Below are 26,350 nucleotides of genomic sequence, written 5' to 3'. Positions count from 1 at the left end.
ACCTCTTAACCCATTTTACAGATGAGGACTCTGAAGCTTAAGAAAATGAAGTACTTTTCCCTAAATACAGCAGAGGTCTCACTCCCAGGCCCCAGTTTTTAACCATTACGCCTGTCATCATTCCACCCCTGAAAGTGGCTGACAAGACAATTTAAAAATATCTGTTATCAGAATCTAATCATCACATCCTAAAGTATTGTTTATAATTTTTCATTTTGTTAGTATTTGTCAAGAAATAAATCCATGTACTTTTTACCCCAAAGAAATATTTATAGCTTTAAATTAATCCATTTCATTCACTACAAGACCAGAATTGGCACTAAAAGAACTCAGTCTTAATTCCACAAAACTTTAAAATAAATGTGGTAATGACTTTTTTCTTCTTTTAATGTTTACCCAACCTTTTTTTTTTTTTTGGCTGAAGAAAATTGGCCCTGAGCTAACAACTGTGCCAACCTTCCTCTACTTTATATGTAGGGCACCACCACAGCCTGGCCAACGAGTGGTGTAGGTCCCTGCCCAGGATCTGAATCCATGAACCCAGGCCACCAAAGCAGAGCACACCAAACTGTAACCGCTATGCCACAGGGCCAGCCCCAAAGAACATATTTTAAAGTAAGGAAACTCAATGAGTGTTTACAAAGTATATACGCACCGAAAGTTAATTACAGAAAATATTTAAAAAACACTTTTTCAAAAACTATCTGAATGCATTTACTTAATGCAGATAACTCCATAAGTATAATAAATAATTTGGAATTCTCCAAGCCCGAAATGCTTCATACCTATGAATGTGTACAACCTGTAAAATAATGAACATTTTCACAAAACAATTTTTAAAAGACTTTTTGCTGGCTCTGCTCATAACTAACTTTTGCTACCTATCACATCGTTAGTTCATACTATTACTACAGACAGTATCAACTCTTTAGCAAAGAAAAAAAATCTATCCTGAAATTCTGAACTTTCTGAAATTTTAATTTTCATTAAAAGATGTAATACATTTTTAAAGCTACAAAATCAGTTTCTATAAAAATTATCTCATATATGTTGATTTTGGAATTGAAATAAAAAAGTAATAGATTTTAGAGCAAATGCTTATGCATACAAGTCACAAATAAAGTCGCAGCTTTGAAAAAATTAATATTTGATGCTCAAAAATTACATTTTCCCAGCTGAAAACTTAGTCATTTTTTCTTCTCGAGTACACTTAACGTAAATTAATCCTTCCATTTCCTCAGTTCTTAAGATTAATTCCTGTTGAGTTTCAATAAAGTTCAGTTAAAGTTTAACTCAATAAAACCAGCTTCTGAACACATTAATTTAGCCAAAAACCTATTTTAGTCAACGGATGATTACATTGTAAATCATTCAGGCAAATTATAATTACTTTCTGTCATGCATACTTCTGAAAAACAGGAGCATATATGTTTTTCACAATCTTGAATATATTCCTAAGGGGGGGTGGTGTCTGAGTGTGGTTTATTTACCAAAAAAAAGCAAAGACTAGAAGTGTTAACAATACTACTAAATTAAAATCTTTTAACATAGTTGCTAACTAACGATGTCCGTTTATTGCATATCATTAGATTCAGTCCAACAGAAACACCTATTACTCCGGACTTTACTACTGTTATCTGTCTTACGCTCCACACTATGTAAGTGATTGGATAGATCAACTGGATGGCTATAAAATAATATATGCTTAAAAAACACACACCAAATGTCTTCCTACTTCATACTATGTAAATACCAAGTTTTCATTTGTATAAACGTAAACCTCTGATGTTCATTTTGATTAGAAACAGAGGGAGGATGTTGGAAATCTCACTTCTTCAGTTGCGTGGAACATGGCACTGGTCAGACGTCATCTCCCTCTGCGCCCTGAGGTTTCCCTATTGCAGCGCTTCTAAAAGCGGGTAGAACAACTATCCGGCCTGCAGCAGACTGCCGAGCACCTTGCTAAAAATGCGGACTTGTCAGCCCCATAGCCACCGATGCAAAATCTCTGCGGGAGGGACTCCAGGGTCCTGAGATGACTTAGAAAAGCTGTGGGCTGAAAAACCACGCTTCTACAGTCATTATCCTCAAAGGAAAACCACAAGGTGTTAAGTGGATTTAAGAATAATTTTTAATTTTCAAATTGTACACACTACATTAAAAAATATAGGGACAGGGCACTATCATAAATCAAGAAATAACATGTACTTTTACCGCCATCTCAATCTTGCATTATATATCATTTTAGTAAAGCAGAATAACATGGTAAGAGTATATAATAACATAGAACAAAATGCTGTAGTTAAGAATTTTCCAGCAAAACCAAAATATATTAATTACAGTTTTAGTCTAAGGGCATGAGAGTCAATATAAAGGTGAGTTGTTAATATGACTGGAAACTACAGGTGTCAAAAAAACTTAGTACTTTTTAAGCACTTAAAATGACATCGATATCGATCTTCATCTATCAGATCACAGGCATATTAATCAGGTAAAAACAATCCCAGTGCCTCACTTCAAAGCCAAACTCGAATGAATTAGAGCAAAAGGCCTTCTATTAGTAAAATATCTATGAAACCAAACATTTAAAAACAGAAACACTAAAACATCAAAGTTAATATCACCAGTAAATGGAACAAATCAATATTCCTGCCAGAGGGTGCATAAATTTAATCATGAAGAAACATCAAACGAAACCAAATTGAGAGACTGTCTGCAAAATAACTGGCCTGTACTGGTGAAAGAAAATGTCAAAGTCATGAAGCACGAAGAAAAACCAAGAAACTGTTTCAGACTAAAAGAGATGACAAGTAAAGGTGATGCCTGACTCTGGATGGATCTTGACCCACAACACATACGTGTTCAGAACATCCATGATGATTTGAATAAGGTCTGTAGTTTAGCTGAAGGTGTTCTATCAGTGCTAATTTCCTGATTTTCGTCATTGTATTGGGGTTATGTAAGAGAACATCCTTGTTCTTAGGAAATACACACTGAAGTAATTAGGGGTTAATGTTTTCAACTTATTCACAAATGGTTCACAAAATATTATGAATATATAGAGAATGCTAGAGAAAATGGTACAAAATGTTAACAAGTGGGGAATTCAAGTGAAGACTTTCTAGAATTCTTGCAGCTTTCCTGAAAGTCTGAAATTATTTCAAAACAAAAAGTAATATAAATACTTTTAAAAGCTTAGCAGGAACATAAAAAGAAAATCTAAAACTTTTAGAATACATTTTTAAGCTTCATATCTCAAGGAACTACTTATGTCTATTTAAGATGTTTTGTAAATTTAGACTAAAAATATGAACAAATTAAATTTTCAATTCCACTTACTGTCTTCACACTAGAAATTACAAAACTGTATTGTTCTTTTTATTCCATCAATTACATGTATATTCCAGATCTATATATAGGTTAATAGAAAATACCTCTACATTTTACACATTCCTTTGAAAAATATTTTGAATGTTGCTTCTTGTATTTTTCCTTCAGTATTGTGCCTTAATGATTTATTTTATCAGTTTCATATTTCTAATTGATTTTGTTTGTCTGAAAGTAGTTTTAGCATTTAGCAGTGCGCTGATATGCTTATACACACATAAGTAACAAAGAACCCTGCCTCATCAGATTACCAACGCACAATGTTTTGTCAAAGCACAGATAATTATTTCGCAATGTGATTCCCTAACCAATGTAACCTAGCAATTGTGTCAGAGGTTTCCTGTGTAGGGGAGAGACAGAGATGATTGGAGGAATATGTTAATTTCCTACAACAGTACCTGGCACACAGTAGGCATATATTTGGGGGGAGGAAAAAAAGGATGATTGCATGATTCCATATCACTTGCAATGTATCACTAGAAACCATGAGACAGTGGCATAATAATCAGATGCTTAAAAATCTAAAGATGCAAAAATAATGCTTCTGAGAACCTACAGATGCAAGTAACAAAAGCTTTTGGTGAAAATGACTTTTTTATATTTATTTGGGCATGCTTTTTTAATTAAGTTTTAACTATCAGGGATGTTGCTGTATTATTATCAAATTAAGACTGTGAAAAGTAAAAATAAAAAAAAATGCATGGTGTACATATTGTGTACTATATTGAGCTATAATGCTATGAAACATTTAAAACCAGAATTTTAAGGAATGTCACCAAATCCAATCGAAAGTTGCTAGCATCAACTTTCTTGATACATGTCTTTGAAATGCCAGAGTCTACAGGATTGAATTCAAGTTCTATTTGATGCAAGCCCTGACTCACCTACTGAGAGGAAAGACAGAGTGACTTGGGAAGAAATGCAAAAGATGCAGTCAAAGGGCACAGCATAGAGGACTTTCAAACACTCTCTCCTTTTAAAATCAAACCACCATTTAAGCACTTTATTCTCTACACAAGGACGGTTTAGAATTAGTTGAAATAGAAGATCCTGAAAATAAAGTGAATCTCCAGTTTAGGCGTACTTTGAGTATATTAATATAGGTCACTGAATAGTCTGATGCATTTTCGTTTTTACTAAAGTTAATCACAATTCCTACTTCGAGATATTCCACAACTTAGGGGAAAAAGGAGGGTTACAGATGCTGGAAGGGAGCGCAAGTTGAACTAATGCAAATTTCAAGAACAGGATTTAAAATATTTTTTATAAGACAGGCATCTAACAAGATAAATATGTGAACTTCTCACACTATGTTTGCAAAGGGAAAGGCTTCCTGAAAATTTCTTCCATACAAAAATGCAAGACGAAAATGGATCAAGCCGTGTAAGCGCAGATGAACATCAGCCTTTGAGAATTAGTAACCTAATACAGATGGCTCGCTAAAACATTCAGCTGCAGAGGAAATATTAAAATGTAATGTAATAAAAGAAATAGCACCTTTTAAAAGTCAAGTGATCTAAAAAGAAAGTGTGCAAAACTACTCTGAACTACAAATATCCACATGAAATAAGTTGAAAAGGAGGTGGTAACACAGAACAAGCAATTCTGAAAAGTGTAACGTTCCATGGTGACTGTAAATGCAAACAATACCGAACGTGTAAAGCCAAAATTACAGCCATATATGTATAGCAGGCACAAAGTTCCTTTTCTTTTAAAGTCACATATTTCACATTCTCTCTAAACTGGATCAGTCAAGCAGCATACCTTAATATAAGCAGGAAAATTTCTAAAGCACCTACTTAAGAAAGAAAGCAGAAAAATGCCTTCATTGCATCTTTCATTAAACATGTGGACAGGAGCTCTGCTATTCAATGGAATTCAGAATAAAATGAATCTGTTTCAGATAATATCCCAAAAGCTTTAGTTACCTAGGTACCACAATGGGATTATCATAACATGATTTCTATTGAATTTTTCCATGGTATAGAGCAGCCTTTCTCAGCCAGAGTTCTGAATATAACATTATGATCAGATCCAATGTTATTTTTTTTTACAAGGGAGGCAAAGGATATACTTATATTTTTTCTAATCTCTGAAACTCCTTCCTGTTGAAAAGGTTGTCCTTGAGTGGTTAATTCAAATAAAAATAAATTTGCTTAGGGGTATAGGTAATTTCAATGGCCTAGACATATGCTCAAAGAATATTTTACAATTCTGACATCTACTTGAATATTTTTGGTTTTTTATATGGCTACCTTACCTATATCAAAAGTGTTACCATAGCAAATTATGTCCATGCTTCCAAATTTATTAATCAAAAATGCTGCCTTATAACTTGAAAGAAATAGATCTTGGGTTCAAGAAATACCAATACATTATTAACAAGTTATCATAACTCTGTATTTACCTTCATTTATAAATACCACATAAATATCACTGGCAGGGATCATAATGTGAAATCATTAAACTAATTTCTAAATATTGATTTAAAAAGCTAGCGCATTCGCTGCAAAAGAATTTAGTGAAACTAAAAAAAACAAAAGTTTTCTTCCAAGTGATCTACCCAATTATTTTCTTAATGATCCTCATCTACCCAGGAGTTGATAATAAATACTTGCACAGTTCTTGTAGAAAACAGACCTAGTACAATGCAAAGACAAATATTGGCAAATACCATGTGTCTCAAGTTATATTTTAAGAAATAATACAATCCGTCATATTTCATGAAGTTGTTTATTCTTGTTATTAAAACTTGGACTCAAGTGATCCTGATTGTTCTGGAAAAAGCACCGTGTTTGTAGGGATCATTTAATCATCCTTTTCTACAATCACCTCTCCGTGAAGCACCTTTCTTCTTTGACGTAACATATGAAAATAGAGTTGTGGAAACACTTAACGGAAAAAAGAAAACAAAGAAAGATGAGTTATTGTTGGAAATTACTTACATTCAAAATCTCTTAAATGTGGCAAACTCTGAGAGCGAGCACATCATATACCACCACCATCCCCAAATATTTACAGAGCCCAGGGTAGGAGTACAAATGGAAGCCCATATACCATATACCTAAATATTTTAATGCCATAAACTGGTGGGGATTTTTTTTAGCAAACTTAAATATCTTGATAAATATACCTTCGTAATGACCTGGAAGGTCATGTTTGAATTCATAATTCTGCAACGCTTTGGAATACTGTGCCAGAACGTTCTAACACAAGGAAAGCTGCCCAGCCTGGCCCCTTCTCTCTGTTCTATCTGCCGTACTGTCCCATGAGTGGTCTCATGAACATACGTGGGGACACCCAAGCCCACACAACCCAGCTTCATCCACATGCCTCACAAATGGCTGCCCTTTGATCTCAGGGATGTGTACACTGGTGACATGGTTAACCCTCAGGAGAACAGATTGGGGAAGACAACTCTGCAGTCCCTAGATGCACCCATGCACCATTTGGGTAGCAAATTCCATGGCCCCAGGTTTCCAGAGTGTCATCTAGAAGGGAAGGGGGCCTGTGTGGAGGGTGATCAATGGAGGGCCAGAACAGGGCCCTCTAACACAGGACCCAGAGAAGCCCCTCTTGACTGGGTAAAAGGATAGTCTGTTACATATAAACACATAAATGTGTAGGTATTAGGTCAGTTAGACAAATGGTTTTCTGCTCTGTCAAATTTGGAGAATTATTTTGACCCAATTTGAACAAGTGCTTTAAATTATAGTGTAAATGTTGGTTGATGAATAAATTAACGTCAGCTATAAATAATATAAATGTAAAAAATCTCTCTGAAAATGATGAACAGAACAACCAAAATCAATGAACCTAATGACAAAACAAGCATTGACTATCTTGCTTGGGCAACTCTGGATAAGTCTTTCTAGAACTTAGCTCAAATGGAGCAAAAATGCACAGGAGATCTTGTTTTTTTAAATTTAGGTACTACCCATCTTGATAAATGTAACCACCACATGATACCTAGGGGCCTAAATATACTCAGCTCATATATACTTAAAGCTAGCTGACCGATTATTGTAAATACTTGTATAATATTCTGGGTAATTTAGTAGAAGTATGGGCTTGAGTTCAAATCCTGACCTTACTTATCAGCTGGGTGATTTTTAAGCAATTCACTTAACCTCTCTAACCTGTAATGTCCTCATTGATAAATGAGAACGAACAGCACTTCTTCTGAGTATTAAAATAAGTACTCAAAAATACGTATAATTAGCAAAGGATTTAATAAGCAAAGTAAAATTAGTTGTTATTACTGCTACTACTAACAATCAAGTGGAAAACATCCCCCTAGCTGACTTTCCTCCAGCAAGTGAGGCTCTCAGGTGACTGCCAGCCTGGTGAACTGAGAAGCTGCTACTGGCATAGGTAGAGTCTCCCAGGACACCTGAAAACACACAGTCAAAAGTTACTGGTTTGATGGTTTCAAACCATGATCTGCTGGGCCCTGGGTTTCCGTGGAGATGCCTCAATGGTCATGAGGAAGAGGGGGACCCAAGACCGGAACCTGCAACTATGATATGACAGACGCTGAAGCAAGGTCTGCCACTGCTCAAGGCATGTTGCCATTCACTAGATGCTGGGATACGCGGAGCGTATAAACAAGTGCAGTAGGTACACCACTCCTTAACCCTCCTGCACTGGTTCCAGGGGATAATCGGAGTAGTCAGGCTGAAAGGGTAGAAGATGAGAGGAATAAAATCACTATTTGATGGTCAAGTCAACTTTCATTTTGGAGAAGCTTAAAAGTCGGAGGCCTCAGGGCCACCCAGTGGCGCAGCGGTTAAGTTAGCGTGCTCGGCTTCGGCAGCCCAGGCTTCATCAGTTCAGATCCTGGGCATGGACCTACACACTGCTCATCAAGCCATGCTGTTCAGGCATCCCACATATAAAATGAGGAAGATGGGCAGAGATGTTAGCTCAGGGCTCATCTTCCTTGAAGCAAAAACAAAAGTTGGAGGCCTCAAGGGGCTGGTCAAGTTTTATGCTCATCCCCTTTAGATGAAATAGTTTATATGATGTCAAATGCAGATTTCACATTCTATAAACTTTTCTGATTTCCTTTTTTCCCCCACTGACATCAGAGTCTCTAATTTTACTGAGAAGGGTCAACAACAGCCTTACTTGACCTTGATATTTCCTGCTAGTGACTACCAAAATTTGACCTAAAAATATATCACTATTAGGGTCTAAACGAAGTGAGTAAAGCCTCATCAATTCACTGCAACTACTGAAAGATGAGGAGAAATCAGGGAAGAGGCGGAACTATTCAAAATATTTAAAGAAAACCAGCTTCATTATTTCCTAGTACACAGAACAATACACACAGACTAAAAAGTACTCTAGATGATTTTTCCAAATATATGCTTAATGAATAGATAGAAATGACCTGAAATTTTCTTGGATAAAATGTTTATATTCAGATCCATAATTCTAAATGCTTGCAAATAGTTCACTGATGCATGCTTTATTTTTCCTTTAAGAAATAAATCACACCAAACTTATTTTTAAGTGATTTTGAGAAGGCAATCTTCTGTGTATTAATTTACTTACCTCTTTTCTCATAACTAAGAAAAAAGTCTTTTTTGACTCACTCTTCAATTATTTCAAATTATGACTACATGAGGGATTGAATGCAGGTTCTGATGTCTCTGTAAGCTGTATTTCTCCTTGCTTATTAAACCAGCTATTACACTATCTTCCCAAAAACTTTCATAGCATACACTAAATCAAAGTATTAATAAATACACACTTACATGGTATATATGAGGCCATGGTTATAAGAAGAAAATAATAGTAGTCAAAAGAGACATTGTATTTATTAGGAAGTCTTATTGAAAACATTCCCGTTTTCTTCACATATGGTAAGGCAGCGTATATCGTAAGAAGTTCACCAGCAACTCCGACAGGATATAAGATGATAAAAAAAGTATATCTGGAGAAAGAAAAACCTCAGAGAATTATTTTTCTAGAATAACGACTGGATTTTATATCATGGTTCTTTTGCTACTACTGTATTTAAACTCAAAAATTCTCCTTCCTATACATATTTACAATAACCTCACATAAGGTGAATTTCTTTTTACTTCAATCATTTGCTTATTAATTTAATTATCATTCTTTTTTCTCATGGCAGTTTCTATTTTAAACAGCAAGATCTTAATAAAATAAATAGTCAATTTACTTTATAGAACTGAAATAACTGTATATATTTAAGAAGTGTATATGCAGTTTTTTAAGTACTGTAAAGTATGTAAGTATTGTTAATATTGCATTGTATTGTGAAGAATATGTAAGTATTGTAAGGTATTGTCAAGGAAACTTCTTTGACACCTGGAATCATAACTGATTTTTTTCCCTGCAGCTCATCACTGATTGATCAAATGCTGAGGTTTCAAAGACCAGCGATGATCCTATATTATATTTAAATCTTGAAATTACCACAGTAGTTGTCTGGGGGCGTCTGGAAAACCCTTTGTGGTTACTAATTAAAAGAGAATTACTATTTCAGAAAACTGCTAATACTACCTAAGGCATCAGTAACTGCTAATGAATATATCCTCTAAAACTGCTTTCATAACAAAACAAGTAAGACAAGTTGCTTCCCGAATTCCCACTTTAAAGGAACAGCTTGCTTTAAATAGAGCTGAGGAAGTTCTATTTGAAATCCAAAATCACAGTGTGTTCATTTGGATCGTGGCAAGTTCTCTAACACAGAGGAGGCCAGGCACCTACAGTTTCAGGAACACTCTGCAAGTGTCTACTGGTCTCCAGCAAGAAGAACCTCATCGACCCAAAGTAAGGACATTTCTCCATTAAAAAAAAATCATTTTTCTCCAAGTCATTTAGTACATAATGGTAACTACAGAAAATTAACGTCAAAATTTTGGTGGGAAAAGAAAGAAATCAAATTAATCCATATTTCATTTAATCACTTTGTTGGCATTATGAAATACTTGTAAAGAAAAGTTAAATTTGTTGATATGGCAGAAGCTTGGAGACAACTTAAAAATCACCTTATTCCTGTACGCCAAGGACACACAGGATAAGACATAGTGGAGGGGGACAGAATTATTTGCCAAAATAGATTAACTGGGAAAGAAAGAAAAATGATCCTTTTACTGTCCCTGTTTACCTCTCCTTGCCTTGGGTATATCACCTGCTTTCTTACCAGTCTTCTGTAGTTACTTGTATATCATTTAAATCAATCTTTCCTAATCTTAATTTCCTATCTCAGGGGGCCAGCCCCACAGCTGGGCAGCTCTGCTTTGGGGGCTGGGGTTCACTGGTTCAGAGCCTAGGCACAGACCTACGCACCACTCATCAAGCCACGCTGTGGCAACATCCCAAACAGAAGAACTAGAATGACCTACAACTAGGATATGCAACTAGGTACTGAGGCTTTGGGGAGGAAAAAAAAATAAGAGGAAGACTGGCAACAGATGTTAGCTCAGGGCCAATCTTCCCCACTAAAAAACATACCTTAAAAAAATTTTTCTATCTCAATTTAAAATCACATAACTGAACATTTTACACTCCCTCTTCAAGTAAAACATTCAAACTAATCTTAATGGTTTTTTAGCTTTCTATCACTCTCAGAGATTTTTTGGTAGCATTGTTTTTTAAAAGAAAAAAAAATACCACTCCTAGAATAAATTAGTTTAAAGCCTTAAAGACAGCGATTATTTTTAGTGAAACGGGAACGAATTATATAATTTATTTGACTGTATTTGCACTTTAAAAAGATTGCATGTCACTAACTCTGAGTTTTGTTGGCATTCACAAAAAGCTATAATATTTATGTTTCCCTAATCGTCACCTAAAATTTTTTTGAAGGGAATGCATTTTTGAAATTCAAATGGAAAGCAATATGAAAATATAACAACATACGATTACCTATCCAGTGGACTTTTCTAGGAACACTTCTAACATATAAATAGAATCAAAGGAAATTCAAATCGTCACAGGAGGCCAACTATTTATAAACAAGAAGCCATTTCTAAAGTGAAGTTTTATTTGAGAACAATAGCTTCAACATTTGAACATAAAGGTAAATATGATTTTATGTTATTTATTGGAGTTGGCAAATATATACAGACGGTTGGGATCTTTAAGATATTTGATGTGAAATATAATTATTCTTGATTATGATTAACTGCCATGATGTATAATGCTAACAAGTGCATTTCTAAGTTGAAAGATTTTATAATACTTGTTTAATTTTAAGGCAATGGACAAAAGATTTCTAAACAGCAAATTTTAAGCATGCAATGGCAGTTTTTAACTTTTCCAGAAATTCAAAACATGCAAACGCATTCCACAAGGCAGACAAAGCATTAACCACCATTATATTCCAAAACAAATTTTATAAATACAGCACATGTAAAGAGACTATATTATGAATTAGTATGTTTAAAGGTGCTAGAGTTCCAGAAGACTGAGGTCATGCAAAACGGCAGTGAGATGCACTCCAGGACCAGAGTCTAGCTACATTCCAAACCACCCACCTGGTGAAAGGCTCAATCACTAAGTGAGTATGTTTTCAGGTACAATAAGAATAAAACCAACCAAACACATATAAATGGCAGTGCACCCTGCTTATGACAGACTGTATGTTTAAGCTCAAATTATAATTTTAAGGCATTTTATTATACACAGAACGGTAAGCCATGAATGTCTAAAAAGGAGCTAGAGAATATAGAAAAGTCTTAAAGAATATATATCACAAGAGTAATAATCCTTGTGCAGATTATAAGCAATGTAAAAGGTTTTTTTCTTTTTGGTTTATTTATATATTTTATTATATTAGAAAGTATAATATATGACTTATAAAAAAGTAATCACATAAGAAAAAGTGTTAGGTTTTGAATATATGGGATCAAAAACAAATCTGACACTAGCTAAGGATTATCCTCAAACAAGTTAGGAATGTATGAACATAAAAATCCAGTTTAAAAAAGAGAAATATGGATATTGCATTGTTTATAACATCTAAAAGCATTAGTTATAACATTAGCAACTGGAAACTAACTCCCAGCGACAGAGAACTGATTCAGTCACACTATGGAATATGGTGCAGCATTAAGAGTTGAAGAGCTGGATCTAAATGTACTTGTACTGATGGAAAAAAAAAAAAAAAAAAGAGGGGCCAGCCCGGTGGTACAACGGCTAAGTTTGCACCTTCTGCTTTGGTGGCCCGGGGTTCGCCAGTTCAGATCCCAGGTGCGGACCTACACACCACTTGTTGAGCCAGGCTGTGGCAGGTGTCCCACATATAAAGTAGAGGAAGATGGTCACAGATGTTAGCTCAGGGCCAGTCTTCCTCAGCAAAAAGAGGGGGATTGGCAGTAGATGTTAGTTCAGGGCTAATCTTCCTCAAAAAATTAAAAAAAAAAAAGAGAGCGCTCTAAGATAGAAACAAAAAGTATAATATCATCCATTTATGTCTTTAAAAACTCACATCCATGTGTTCACATGTTTGTTAATGTGAAAAACTCTGGCTGGTTAAACTCCAAACATTTTCCCTCCAGGATCAGGTAGGAGAACAAACAGGAACTTTCTGTGTTTATTCTATAGACTTCTGTACTGTTTGAGGTTTTCATAATGAAAACATACTATGTCCATAATTTAATGAAAAATTTAAGGAATGAAAACATTGTCGAGCCCTTTTATCCTACGTATATGGGACAGGCGTACACGGGGTAGACGTGTATGACACCGACGTATATGGGATGGATGTCTCCTACCCCAACCGTCTCCTTGCCCTTCTCACCACCTGGCATTTCGCATGCCTGTTAGTTTTTTTATCTTTTGTCTCCTCCATCTTGAGAGGACAGAGACTTTGTTGTGTTCATACCCGTGTCTCAGGTACACAGTAGGTGCACAGCGTATGTGATTGCTATTATTGTTATTGCAACTCTAAGTAGAGCAAAGAGAATGAAAGGAACGAATCTATGCTGGTCTGTGATTTGTTCTCTAAAGAGCAGTCTTGTTTCCATAATAAGTGCAAAACATCAGCTGCCCAAAGAACTCAAACTTCAAAAAGAATAGAGTACGGGGGGGTTTGGGGAGATAAAGCAGAAAAAAAAAAAGGAAGATTGGCAACAGTTGTCAGCCCAGGTGCCAATCCATAAAAAAAAAAAAAAGAATAGAATTTCTTTTGCTTTAAAACTTGTTGCTTTAGGATAGATATACGTAGAAACCTTGAAATATAAATTCTGTCCACATTCCAAATAATATTATTGCAAATAAGTACGACTTTTAAAAATGTCTGTCTCTGCTACTAACACACACAAGAAAAGTTAACACTGTACATATAAGATACAAAAAATTGTGGACCCTGGATTGAATATTAAAATAATTTAAATCAATCAGACACAATGCCATGTTTTTGGCACAGAATTTAATATAATTCCAAAAATGTCTAATTTGCTTTAAAGAAAAATAAATGACCAATTTAGAGATTAAGGATACTCATATATCTGTCTTGCCTTGATTTCACTAAAAATATGTAGTAATGTGATTCCTCTCTGATCATTAAATTAAGTCTCTAGAACGCAAGTTATAACACCGCTAAGAACCAAGACAACAGCAGCCTGGCATCACGGGGCTAAGACACAAATTTAATTCTCTGGTGTTAGCTCAGCACACAAAATCCGCATGCACAGGACCGTGAGAAACTAAACTGCAAGACATCGCCACCTGGCCCATTTAATGAAGTATGGCAAGTGGTCGAGAAGACTGAATGTGTAGAAGGAATAGCGAGTGATCTCTGTCACAGTCCACGCGACCAGAAAGAGCACCACACTCTCCTCATTCTGGATCTGCAGAATCACAGAGAAATCCACAGTGCTGACTGAGTTTACCATTAAACTTATTTTTCTGTGAAGATATGTTATTGTAACTATTTACTATGTGTCTTTACTATAATGAAATGTTGGGGTTAGCAGGTGCAATACAGAAAACAATGCAGTCACCATTATATAATTCATTATAAACACACAACTTAAATACGTCCTAAGCACAGGGATGGTCAGATTTCTACTGGTTTCTCAGTCTCACCCTTCACTCCAGTCAATAACTCAGCCATCCCAGGGCAACATCACCCCCTTGAAACCAGTACAGGAACAGTCCGACCCTCCGCCTTTCTATCAGTCATCAGAACACGCCCATTCTACTGTGGCACTAACTCTTGAATCTGCCCACTTGTTTGGGTCTACTCCCACTATTTAATTAACCATCTCTGATCTACACTACTGTAACAGCCTCCTAAATGGTCTCTCCATGCTTTATTCTCTTCACAGGTGGAAGTGTTCTCTTAAAAGCAAACCAAAGAAACAAACAGAAATCAAATTGGAAGCAGCCAATCCTGTGATTTAAGCGCTTCATTGGTTCCCCATCACTCAACAGGAGAAAAGGATAAAATCCTACCACCAGAGCATATGTATTCAGGGTTCTCTACAATCCACGCTCAGAAATCTCTCCAATTTCATCTACAATCACTTGTCCGTCCCCGTCAGCACCACCTCCCCGCCTCCCCCCCCCCCCACCCCGGTGACACTGAACTTCCCTTTATTTCTAGAAAATGCTCTGAATGCTTAGGTCTTTACATATGCTATTCCCTCTAATTAGAATGTTACTCCTTTATGACCTCCCACAGAAAACCCGTTCTCATCTTTTAAGATGCAGCTAAAAGATCACGCCTTCTGGAAAACTCTTCCCAAACCCATCCTCTCACTCTGAGCTGTTAATTGCTCATCTTCCTTGTTCTCACAGTACTTTGTTCATATCCGTATTACAACACTTGCCCATCTGTACTACAATTTCATATAAATAATTTAAAATAAATCCATTTCTATCTTCCTTCCTCAGGGGAGCCTTGCTTGACTCCCTAGGTCAGGCTAAGCCACCAGGCAGACTGCAATGCACACTGGTCTCTTGTTTCAGAGCACTAACACTAACATAAAATAACAAGTATTGGTGCAAACTCCTTGTTCAGCATCTCTGCCAACTGTAGGCTCCACAGGGCAGGAACCTTGGTTGTATTATTAAGAGCCAGATCCTCAGCACGGTGTTAGGCAGAGAACAAGTGTGCAATTAGTATCTGCTGTAAGACTCAACATCCGTGTGACTGCCCTCACTCCCCAACAGCCAGAACATTTGTAGCTGGGATGCCTTATTCATTTTTGTAAATCCAGAAATTAGCACAGTGCCAGGTGTATAGAACGCACTCAATAAAGCGTTGAATTAATTAACGAGTGGCGGACAGGCGTCAACAGGAAATCACCGTTGGAGAGAACCAATAAGAAGGCAGAGGCCCTCTGGAGGATAAAAGAGCAGATGGATCTCTCTCCTGTTGGGGACCAGCCACTCTCTAGCTTCTCTTAAATTCCTTTTCTTCAGTTATGTCTGGCCACCCTGCGTCTTTCTCGTTCCTCCGTCTTCAGATTCTCCATGGTCCTGGCCCAGCTACTATATTCATTCACTGTCTGGAATAGTCTCTTTTATTCTGTGAATGTTGGACTCCTGCTTTTAAACTCCTGGGCCATCTGAATAAAACACTTGGCCCTCCGCATGGCAGTGTCCACTGCTATCTGTAGGGCAGTCGCTGGTTAGAGACCAGGTGAATCAAGTAAGTTGAGTGAAAGATACTAGTCAAGAGGGCTAAAGTGTAGACTAGTAGAAGGGGCAGAAGGTCAGCAATCTGTCCCCACGCAGACGGGAGGCCAGCGAGTCTAGCAGGCAATGGAAGGGCGGTTAGGTATCGCTCCCAGCAGAGAGGAGACAAGAAGGCATCTGAGGAATGGAAAGGAGGCCAGAGATCTGTCCTCACCTAGACAGAAGCCCCCGGAGGCTGTCAAGAAGGTCAGAAGGGCCCATCTGGGAAATGCTTCTGTCATGGTTTTAAAAGGCCCAATGACTTGACAAACAAGCACGGTGTTTGTTTGTCTAAAAGAGTTTAAGCCATTAATTAGATTCAGGTCTATCTCCTGTCATGCCTCAATAAATAACATGTTTATTTTTCCCTACGTTCCTTAACCCTTCTAACTTTTAAATTCATCTTCCCATCTGTTCGGATCTACAGAACTACATTTACTTTTTATGTCTGTTGCTACAATACTTAGTGCGAAATGAGGAAGATTAAACTGTTTATACTGACAATTTCAATTACATAACCAAACAGAATACTCATAACTGCAACAAAAAAAATTTTCAGTTAACTATTTGACAGAATATGAATATTAATCTTAAAAATTGGAAAACACCAGAGGAGAGTATATTGTGGATGTTAAGTGCCAATATTTGGTTTTGTGTGTGTTTCAAAATCATTCTACTAATACATTAAGTCAATGTACAATCATACTTAAATCCAAACCCAACTCTTTTTATCCATGGTTATGCTTCCTGAAATACACCAATGTTAATATTTTCGGTTCCGATTAATAAAAAAGCTTTCCTGTGGGCTTGAGAACATGTTCGTGTCACTTACTGGTTTTATACTGTGAGTAACGAGCCACACCATAAAGATTCTTGAACTCACTTGGACCCCAGCCACGAGCACAGAAGTAGGCACAATTCCTTAAAGAGAAAAACAAGTCAACCATGGCCAGAAACACAATTTACACCAAGAATAAAAATTAAATCAAAAACTCACCAATTAAACAGTGGACTATCTGTAAGCAAACAGAAAAAAATCACAAGTCAATAGCGTACAACACAGAATAAATGCCTGTTAACATTGGTTTTAAATGAGTCTGTAGGTGGTATGTAATCAGCAAAATAAGACATTTTGCTCAACAAATAAATACTACAATGATAGAAAAACAGCATCATTGAAAACTTACCTCAAGTAAGGCAAATGTCTGGAAAAATTTAAGTGTCTTCTGAATACTTCTATATAAACCTTTGTGTGTTCCTTTTTCCATATAAAAACGTACCATAGCAATAGCTAGAACCAACCACCTGGAAAAAATAAAAGTATTTTATAAAGTTCTATCAAGATGAACACCACTAATCTTCCTGAAAAGAAATGCCATAATTTATATAGTAGTAACATGTATGTTTTATTATGCTCTCAGTTCCTAGTTCTGTTTTAAAAACCCACAGGAAGAAATGAAAACATTATTTTTACACTGACTTTTCAAGAAGATGAGCAGAACCTATTCGAGACCAACAACAAACAAATGTCAAACCATGTCTGTCCACCGCATTTTTGGTTTCAGCAGATAAACTGACAGACTGAAGAAATCATATTTATGTACCAAAAATGAAGTTATTACAATGCATTTCATAATTATGTAAAGATTTCTTAAGGTAAAAAGCTGTGTGTGTATAAATATGTACTTTATAGAAACACAGAGTATATAATTATACGTAATTACAAGTAAAAGTCTTTAATAAGAATCAATTAATATTTTTATAATTTTCACTAAATAAAAACAATTGTTGTGCCACAGAAGGAATGCATATAGAAGGTTAGACATGGGCCTGCTTTCAAAGAGCATGTTTTAGAAAAAGAAAAAATGCCTAAGCCCTCCCTTTTCAACATACACATGCACATTAAATACAGATTCTGTTGTGAGTTAACGGTACTTCAAATACAAGCCACCCCGTGGAGCCCAGCTTTCTCACCCCACCACTCAGTCTCCAAGAGTCACTGATGAGAGGTCATTTTTTTCCAGTTTCCCTCACAATTACAAAAGCACTTGTAAGTTTAAAAAGTTGTGTCATCTGTAACTTTTCAAAATCTTTAATAATACACCCATGGAAATGAGTAGCTACCTCAGACTTCGAAAATCAGTGGTCTCCGAAGTGTCTACTTAAATGGATGTATGAATTATAAAATGATGAAATGATGATACAGTTGTAAGTTGGGAGAGAACACTCATAAAATAGGCGAATGGCTCAAAGATTCCTGCAAAGAAACTACTGAATGAATATGACAGAAGTGAGAGCTCAGGAGAACAGGAAGAAAATGGCAGAACGACATGTCTGCTCTGGGAACGTCAGCTCCTCCTCAGCACATGATGAGGGGAAGACAATGACTTTCTCATGAGATGTGACAAGAAGTCAGGTGAATGTCTGAAACTAGGATGAAGACCTTTGAAATGTGGAAATAATCATGATAATAACAACAACGATAACAGTAAGTATACTTTCAGGTGCTTTCAATGTTCCAGACTCTGTTCTATATGCATATTTAATCTATTAAGATTTGATCTGCACATAACCCTATGAGGCAGCGACAACTGTTATCCAATCTTACTCTTGTGGAAAGAGGCAGAAAGAGCTCCATAGTCAGCTGGGACCTCAAACCATGACTGAGCTCAGAGTCTATGCTGTACTGGTCTGGCTCTAAGTATATATTGTGCCTTGGGATATTAACTAATCATAGTAATTCATGTATTCAAATTATAAGTAATTTTAAAAGTTATATAGTGTTACACACAAATATTTTAACTGACAGTAGTGTGTCATCAAAAAGTTTGCCAGCCACTGTTTTCTGTGAGACAATCACCATGCAGAGACATCCAGCCACTTATCCTAAGTCGTAGAGGAAGTTAATGATTGAAGTCTTCTAACGCCTACGGATGCTCCCTTTCCACCTCACCATGGCTTTCCTGGATTCAACTGATGGTGTCCTCCCGCATGAGAGCCAACACCAAATTCTGTGCTGGGCTAATGTGGCAGTGCTAATCTGGATAATGTTTTAGGTACCTTCCGGGTTTAAAATGTTATGATTTCATTATCCTCAATTCCAAGTCCCTATACTACTTCTAAGAAGAAAACAAAAAGCTTAATAAAATGTTTTAATTCACATTTTCCATTCACTTGCCTTTTTTTAAGGCAAATCCAAATCAGATTTTTACAAAAGATCAATTTGAGCGATAATTATTAACCTACCAAAGAATTCATCAAAGAATTCATTTAGAAGGCAAGTTTTCTACATTTTTAAATAGGAGTATATAAAAATCTATGCATCATAACATTTTAACAAATTGCACCCTTGATCCATAGGTGGCAGTATTGTACCAACTGGTACAGTGTTATGATACTATCAATCACCAGCTTGTTCGAAATTAACACTCTGGCGTTAGAAAGGACCATGCAACCACCCATGCTAAGGAATCATCCGTTTTTCAGTAAATATGAGCAGTAGCTAATCTGAATTAATCTGCGCTCACTTCCTAAACCCACCATCACAAGGGGTGACAAAGTTTCTCGTACAGGCTCTACGTTTAACTAACTGGATTTCCTACATCCATAAGTTTAGTAAAACTGTGATTTAAAAAAAGATCCCCAATGCAGTTGGAGCTTCTGCAATTAGGAATTCTTTTCCAGAAAGTTCTGTTTTTAAAAAATATGCCAGAGCTATTAATTATTCAAATATAAGCCCAGATACACGCAGTCCTTGATAAAATACTCTGTTTGGAAAATATAAACATGTGCTCCATATGTAGAAGATTGCTTGCTTAACTCACTTATTTATTCATTCATTGCCAGGTTCTGTGCTATATGCTGGGGAATTAGAAACAGGACAGAATCCTGGCCTCAAGGAACTCTTAAATTACTAAGTGGAGACAAGAGATATATGTCATAACTTACTAAACACAGGGGCCTTCTCCTCAGGCCCCTACGGCTCCGATGACACTGAAACTCTTATCAAAGGAGGGGATCTTTCTTCCAGCTGTCTACTGGTGCTTCTTTTTCTCCTAAGATTTCTTGGAGACCACCTGCTCCCTGAAGAACTTGGTTATATACCTCCTTTTATAAATTTCAATAGTGCTTTTTAAATTTTTATTATAAATAACTTCTTATATATACAAAGGTATAGAGAATGGTATAATGAATCCCCATGTGCCCATTACCCAGCTTCACCCATTATCATTTTATGGACAATCCTGTTTCATCCAAACCTCTATTCACTTCTTTTCCCACCACCTCCCGTCCCCTGATTATTTTGAATCAAATCTCATACATCCTATAACATGATTCATAAACGCTTAGTTATGTATCTCTAAAAGAATTACTTTTTAAAAAATTATTTTCTTGAGGTCATAATAGTTTAGAACGCTGTAATTTCAGGTGTACATTATTATTTATCAGTTTCTGTATAGACTGCATTGTGCTCACCACCAACAATCTAATTTTTACCCGACACCATATATATGTGCCCCTTTACCCCATTCGCCCCCCGACCCCATCCCACAACCCCCTTCTGCTCTGGTAACCACTAATCTGTTCTCTAAAAGGATTACTTTTAATAAATATAACCGTAATACCACTATCCCATAAAAAATGTAACAGTAACTTCTTAAATCACAAAACATGGGATACAAATTTCTTCAATTGTCTCATAATTTTTTAAAATCATGATTGAAATAAGGTTCATACACTGCAATTAGTTGCCATGTCTTTTATGACTCTTTTAATCTATAGATTTTCCCTCCCTCTCTCCCTCCATCCATTCATCTCTCCTTCCCTCTCTTTCTAGTGCAATTTGTCATTGAAGACACCGAGTCGTCTGTAGTGCAGAGCTACCCTCAGTCTGGGTTGGCTAATCCGATACCCACATGTCATCTATTATGTTCTCTGTCCCCTGTATTTCCTGTAAACTGATAGTTCTGGGGGCTTGATTAGATCGATTCACGTCCAAGGGTAATTCATAGGCTGTGCTGTGTACTTCTCTAGGCAGCACATAGTTCCTGGCTGTCCCTCTTGTTTGTGATGTTAGCAGTCATTGATGATCACTGCCCAGATCCATTATTTCAGCAGCTATTGAAAACATTCTAATTTTATCGTTTCTTCTTTATCCCTCCTTTAACCATTTGGGGGCTTGAACCAGAGATGATCTTTGACTTTCTTACAATCCACACATTCATACATTGTTCACGTCTAAACTTCCTTTCCTAGACTAAATTGAGACTTTCGTTTAGCAGCCATTATGTGTTTCAACTCATTGCATATAGACATTCATGCCCATAGAGTTAGGCTGAACGGTTCATAAAACAAAAAAACCAGATAAACTGGACTTCCTTAAAATTAAGGCCTTCTGCTTTTTGAGAGGCACTGTGAAGAGCACGAAAAGAAAAGCCACAACTGGGAGAAAATATTTACAAATCACATATCTGATAAAGGACTTGTAGCCAGACTATATAAAGAATTCTCAAAACTCAATTGGAGAAAATCAAACAACTCCATCAAAAAAAAATGGGCAAAATCTGAACAGACACTATACCAAAAAAGATATACAACTGCCAAGTAAACGCATCAAAAGATGCTCAGTGTCATTAGTCACTAGGGAAATGGGAATTAAAATCACAATGAGAGAACACAATCCATCCACAAGAATGTCTGAAATTACGACTGACCACACCAAGTGTTGGTGAGGACGTGCAGCAAGTGGAACTCCCACTCAGTGCCCGAGGGAATGTAAAATGGCTCAACCACTTCGAAAACAGTTTGTCAGTTTCTTAAGAAATCAAGCATGTGACTACCATATGACCCAGCCATTCCACTCGTAGGTATCTACCCAAGAAAGATGAAAGCACATGACCCTACAAAGACTTGTACACAAATGCTCATCGTTTTGGCTGTCATAGCCCCAAATTGGAAAGAAATGGATCTGCTCTCCTCAGGAACAACATATATGGCTATTACTGAACATTTTGGGAAATGCATATGCCTGAACCTTGGGTCCGATGCACTAACAATTTACACCATGTGTACTGGGAAAATATCTTAAATAGTTTCTCTTTCTGCACGAAGTGCATTTTTAAATTAACCACTAGGAATAGAAATTATCGTTTTTAAACATCCACTGTGTGTCAGGCACCTTGCTGAACACCTCATATCCATTACCTCTTTATTTCTTGTAATAATCTAGCAAAGTAGTTGTGTGGTTTCAATTTTACACATGAGAAAACTCATGGTCAGAGAGGTTAAGTAACTTATCTGAGGTCACCCAGCAAAAAGGGGTGAAATGTAATCTTTAATCAACACCTTCCTATACTGTTTACAGATTAAAATCCAAACAGCTTAGCAAGGCATTTAAGGCCCTGTGCAATAACAGCCCAGGCTACCCGTCCATCTTCTTTTCCCACCCTGCACTCCAGGACCATTTGTTGCATGTTTAGCAATGTCACACCTCTGTCCCCTAACTCATGTTGTTTGCATATTAAGTCCTATTAGGTCCTACTCATCCTTCAAAGCTCCGTTGAAATGCTATGATTCCCCTCATCCCCAGCGAAGCTTTCTCTGATTCTTCCTACCTGTCTGACCTGGCACCTCTGTAAGGCGCTTATTTCATCCCATCTTTCATTGCAATATACAAACGCCCCGAGCTACACTTCTTCAAGGACAGGGCCTAAAATATTTACCTTATATCTCTCACTTGACCTAGGACAATGCGCTTAATTCATACGGGCTCAAGAGGGTCTGCTGAAAAACAAAAAAAGAGAAATGCTCACTTCCCTAGTGAACAACCTATTATGAACAAGTACCATTAAAATCCTCACATCCTTTAAAGGTGTAATTCTACTCCCGGGAATTCATCCTAAGCAACTAATCCAACAGAAACAAATAAAACGTCATTAGGGGCATGATTAAATCCATTATTGTACATTGTAAACTCCATACACGCTTACGTAACCATGAAAGAGCGTAATTATAAAAACTACGTAGAAATATTCGGCAGAATATTAAGTGAAAGTGGAACAAAAAACAGAGCAGATACTATAACTACGATGGTCTATAATATGTACTCATTTGATAAATACTTATTTAGTGCTTCATGGAGCTTACACTATAATGTGGGGACCACAGACAATAAGTAACAAGACTAACTAGTAAAATTCATTGTACACTTATATGGCAATAAGTGGGATGGAGAAAAATAAACCAGGCGGAGGGGATAAGGAGCATCTGTGTGTGGGTTGCTATTTGAATGAAGATGGCCAGGGAAGGCCTTCCTGAGAACAGAGATTTGAGTGAAAATCTGAAGGCAGGTAGAGACTCATCCGAAAGATACTAAGGAAAAATGAAAGGTCGTGCTAAGCTTATAGGATTAGGCAAATTCTTTTTTACATTTATGTGAAAATTTTCTTAAATATTATCTTATTGTTTTCAAAACTATTATGAAAAATTAACACTCCAAAGTTCTGTTAAGAGAAAAACGAAACAAGCAAGTTAAATGAAAAGACTCTCAGCTAACTCTGTGCCATCCACACCATTAAACATCTCCAACCTTATCTGCCACTATTCAAGAAGTTTCCAATCAAATCAAGAGAATATGCCCCGCTTTCTTCCATCTCATGCCTATTTCCAGAATTTATCTCACTTGAAATATCTACCTTCTACACACGCAAACCCTATTCCTTCTTCAAATCTCAACACCTCTAAACAGCCTCCAAAGAGTTAGTTACACGGACTACTTCAATTTCATTTCAGTTACCCTTGCCATTAAACGGAGATGAAAATGACCAGAGACCTTCTCAAAATAGGCAAAGAGACAGACAAGTTTCAGATAAGCAGTAATTTGCTGGGGTAGGTAGGAAGGATAGGAACACAGTGTGAGAACACAAAGGAGAGAGCGCTTAATTCTGCTCCAGTCGGGTAGGAGACCCAGAAAACTTCCAAGGTTGGCTTGGTCAGAAGTCATAGGAGGAATATGGAGGATATTATACAAAGAGTGAATGGCCTCAGCAAAGATAGAAGAGAGCCCTGAAAATAAAAATGCTTGGTGCTTTGCGGGCATAGGGAGTTACAGGAGATTTCAAATGCAATAATTAGGGGAATCAAGGAGCATATTGCAAAGGGCCTTGCGTGACAGGCAGCCTAAATCCCGTCGATTACAGTGGACCAATGGGGAGTCACTGAAGACTTTAAACTGGAGTTTTGCATTGATTTTCACTTTTTAATAGGTAACATGGCCTTCAAAAGGGAGAGTGGACTGGAAAGGGAAGGGACAGCAGATCAGTTAATAAACAGCAGGTGTTCCCAAAATGTTTCTTAACGGGATGAGACTGTCACAGAGGAGAGAGCAGTCCTTCAGCCTCCACCGTATCTAAAGGCAGCAGCGCCTGGTGGGCACTCAACTGTTCTCCAGTTGCTTTGAATATATGTTTTCTCTTTCAAGATCATAAAATTTAGTAAAGCGGAAAGCCGGGGAGTCAGCACCGCGCTGGAGTCAGACTGTCTGGGCTGAAATCCAAATCTGACACTTGCTGCTTGTGTGATCTTAGGCAAGTTACCTAACCTCTGTGTGCCTCAGTTTCCTACCTATCAAGTGTAATATCACTGACCCCTCAAAGGACTGTAGAGGGCTAAAAACGAGATAGTACCTCTAAAGCAACCAACACAGAGCCTGGCACACAGTAAATCCTCAATAAATATTCTATTTTTCCTGAACTGTATTTGGCATTCAGATATACACTAAGCACAGAATAGTACTCAGTACTGTGTCATTTCTTAAATCTTTCTCAGTCACATTTTTCTATAAGCCCTGGAGAAAATTTAAGGTGTTAAACTTTTTCCCATTTTTACACAGGTTAACAATACTTCACCCAATCATGGGAAAATAACTTTCGGAAGAGGCAATGCAACTTAGCAACGGAAGAGCATTTTCCCAACAGGTTTTGAAAAGCAGTCCGCGCAGAAGTCACTCTGACAGCTCTCTGAAGAGCGACAGTCACTGTGTAACCTTAACTCGGAAGTCAGACTCAAAGCCAAAAATTAAAGTACAGGGTATCCAGAACGGAGCATGGGGCCATGAAGATGCTGGACACCAGGGCCTTGCTCCGACAAGGCAGGGTTTTAACGAAACCGTCCCAGGCAAGAAGCTCTAGGGCGCACGACTGCTTTAAAACGATCGTGGGGACAGATCAGTTCAGAGAACTGTGCCCGGCGCTCGGCAGCACCAGGAAGCGCCCTCCAGGGGCGGCGGCCGAGGACGCGGGATCGGGCTCCCTCGGGCTCGGGGGCGCCCGGACCCCGGCGCGTCTTCAACAGCAGCAGCAACCAGCCGCGCCCCGGGCGCCCGGGCCGCCGCCGCCTCCCCCGCAGGTCGGCCCCGCATTCCTGCCCGGGTCTATACTTAACCTCCGGCCCGCGCCCCGGGCCGCCGCGCCACGCCGGGCACCGTATTAGGCAATGCCCCGCGAGCAGGGCCCGGCCCCCCCGCCCGCCCCATTCACCCCGCCGGCAGCCGCTCCTCCCCCACGGCCCGCGCCCACCCGCCGGCGCCCCGAGCGCGAAGGGTCGGGGGACGGCGGCGCCCGGAGGGCCCTCGGGGGCGCACGTACCCCGCGGTCATGGCGATGTTGTAGAAGGTGAGCCAGGCGGTGGCCACCCAGCCGCGGCGCCTCCGCTTGCCGGCGGCCTCCCTCTCCTCGCCGGCCTCCGAGGCGCCGCCGTTGCTGCCGTCCTCCTCGCTGGACGCCATGGTGGCCGCGGTCCCGGGGGAGGTGGCAGACAGGGGAAGGGGAGTGGGCGGGGGCCCGGCCGAGCGCGCCGCCGAAGCGCCGCCGCCCGCTGCCGCCGCCTCGGTCAGGCGCCCCATGTGCCGCGCGCAGGGGGCTCGGCGCCGCCGCCCGGACGCCGGCCGCGGGGGAGGAGCGCGCGCCCCCGGCCGCCGCCCCGCCCGCCCCCGGCCCTCGGGAGCGCGCGCCGCCCGGGGACCCGGCCGCCGGCCCGGGCGCGGGGAGCGGGGACCCGGAGCCCCGCGTGCGATTTCAAGGCGGCGGTGCGATTTCCGCTCCTACGGAAAACTGCTGGCCTCGCTAGCTGGGCGAGCCTCCCGTTAGGGACGCCCGGTGCCCCGGCCGCGTGCGCCTGGCTGGTGCAGGGAGTTGGGACAGACGGAACACACCTGGACGTGGCGTGGCCCTGCCCCGCCCAGCCTTTTCTTAAGTCGTTTCTGGATGCGGAGACAGGTGGTGGGATCTTCCCGCCAAAGACT

At 38.7% G+C, this 26,350-nt stretch overlaps 1 protein-coding gene across 1 annotated transcript; it reads right to left on the bottom strand.

Moving 5' to 3' along the window:
• Positions 1–4,499: 4,499 nt before the first annotated feature.
• On the bottom strand, positions 4,500–25,998 carry HACD1 (3-hydroxyacyl-CoA dehydratase 1). The gene is made up of 7 exons (XM_023632105.2): positions 25,695–25,998; positions 17,238–17,355; positions 17,048–17,066; positions 16,883–16,971; positions 14,095–14,216; positions 9,150–9,328; positions 4,500–6,278 (listed from the first exon to the last, which is right to left on the bottom strand). The coding sequence occupies exons 1-7, from the start codon at positions 25,949–25,951 to the stop codon at positions 6,196–6,198; spliced, it is 867 nt and encodes a 288-aa protein (XP_023487873.1). The 5' UTR covers positions 25,952–25,998; the 3' UTR covers positions 4,500–6,195.
• Between the last annotated feature and the right edge of the window lie 352 nt (positions 25,999–26,350).

The sequence above is a fragment of the Equus caballus genome, chromosome 29, assembly GCF_041296265.1.
Source record: "Equus caballus isolate H_3958 breed thoroughbred chromosome 29, TB-T2T, whole genome shotgun sequence".
Taxonomy (NCBI): Eukaryota; Metazoa; Chordata; class Mammalia; order Perissodactyla; family Equidae; genus Equus; species Equus caballus.
The sequence above is the reverse complement of the archived record's forward strand: the minus strand, read 5'-3'. Positions and strand labels throughout refer to the sequence as shown.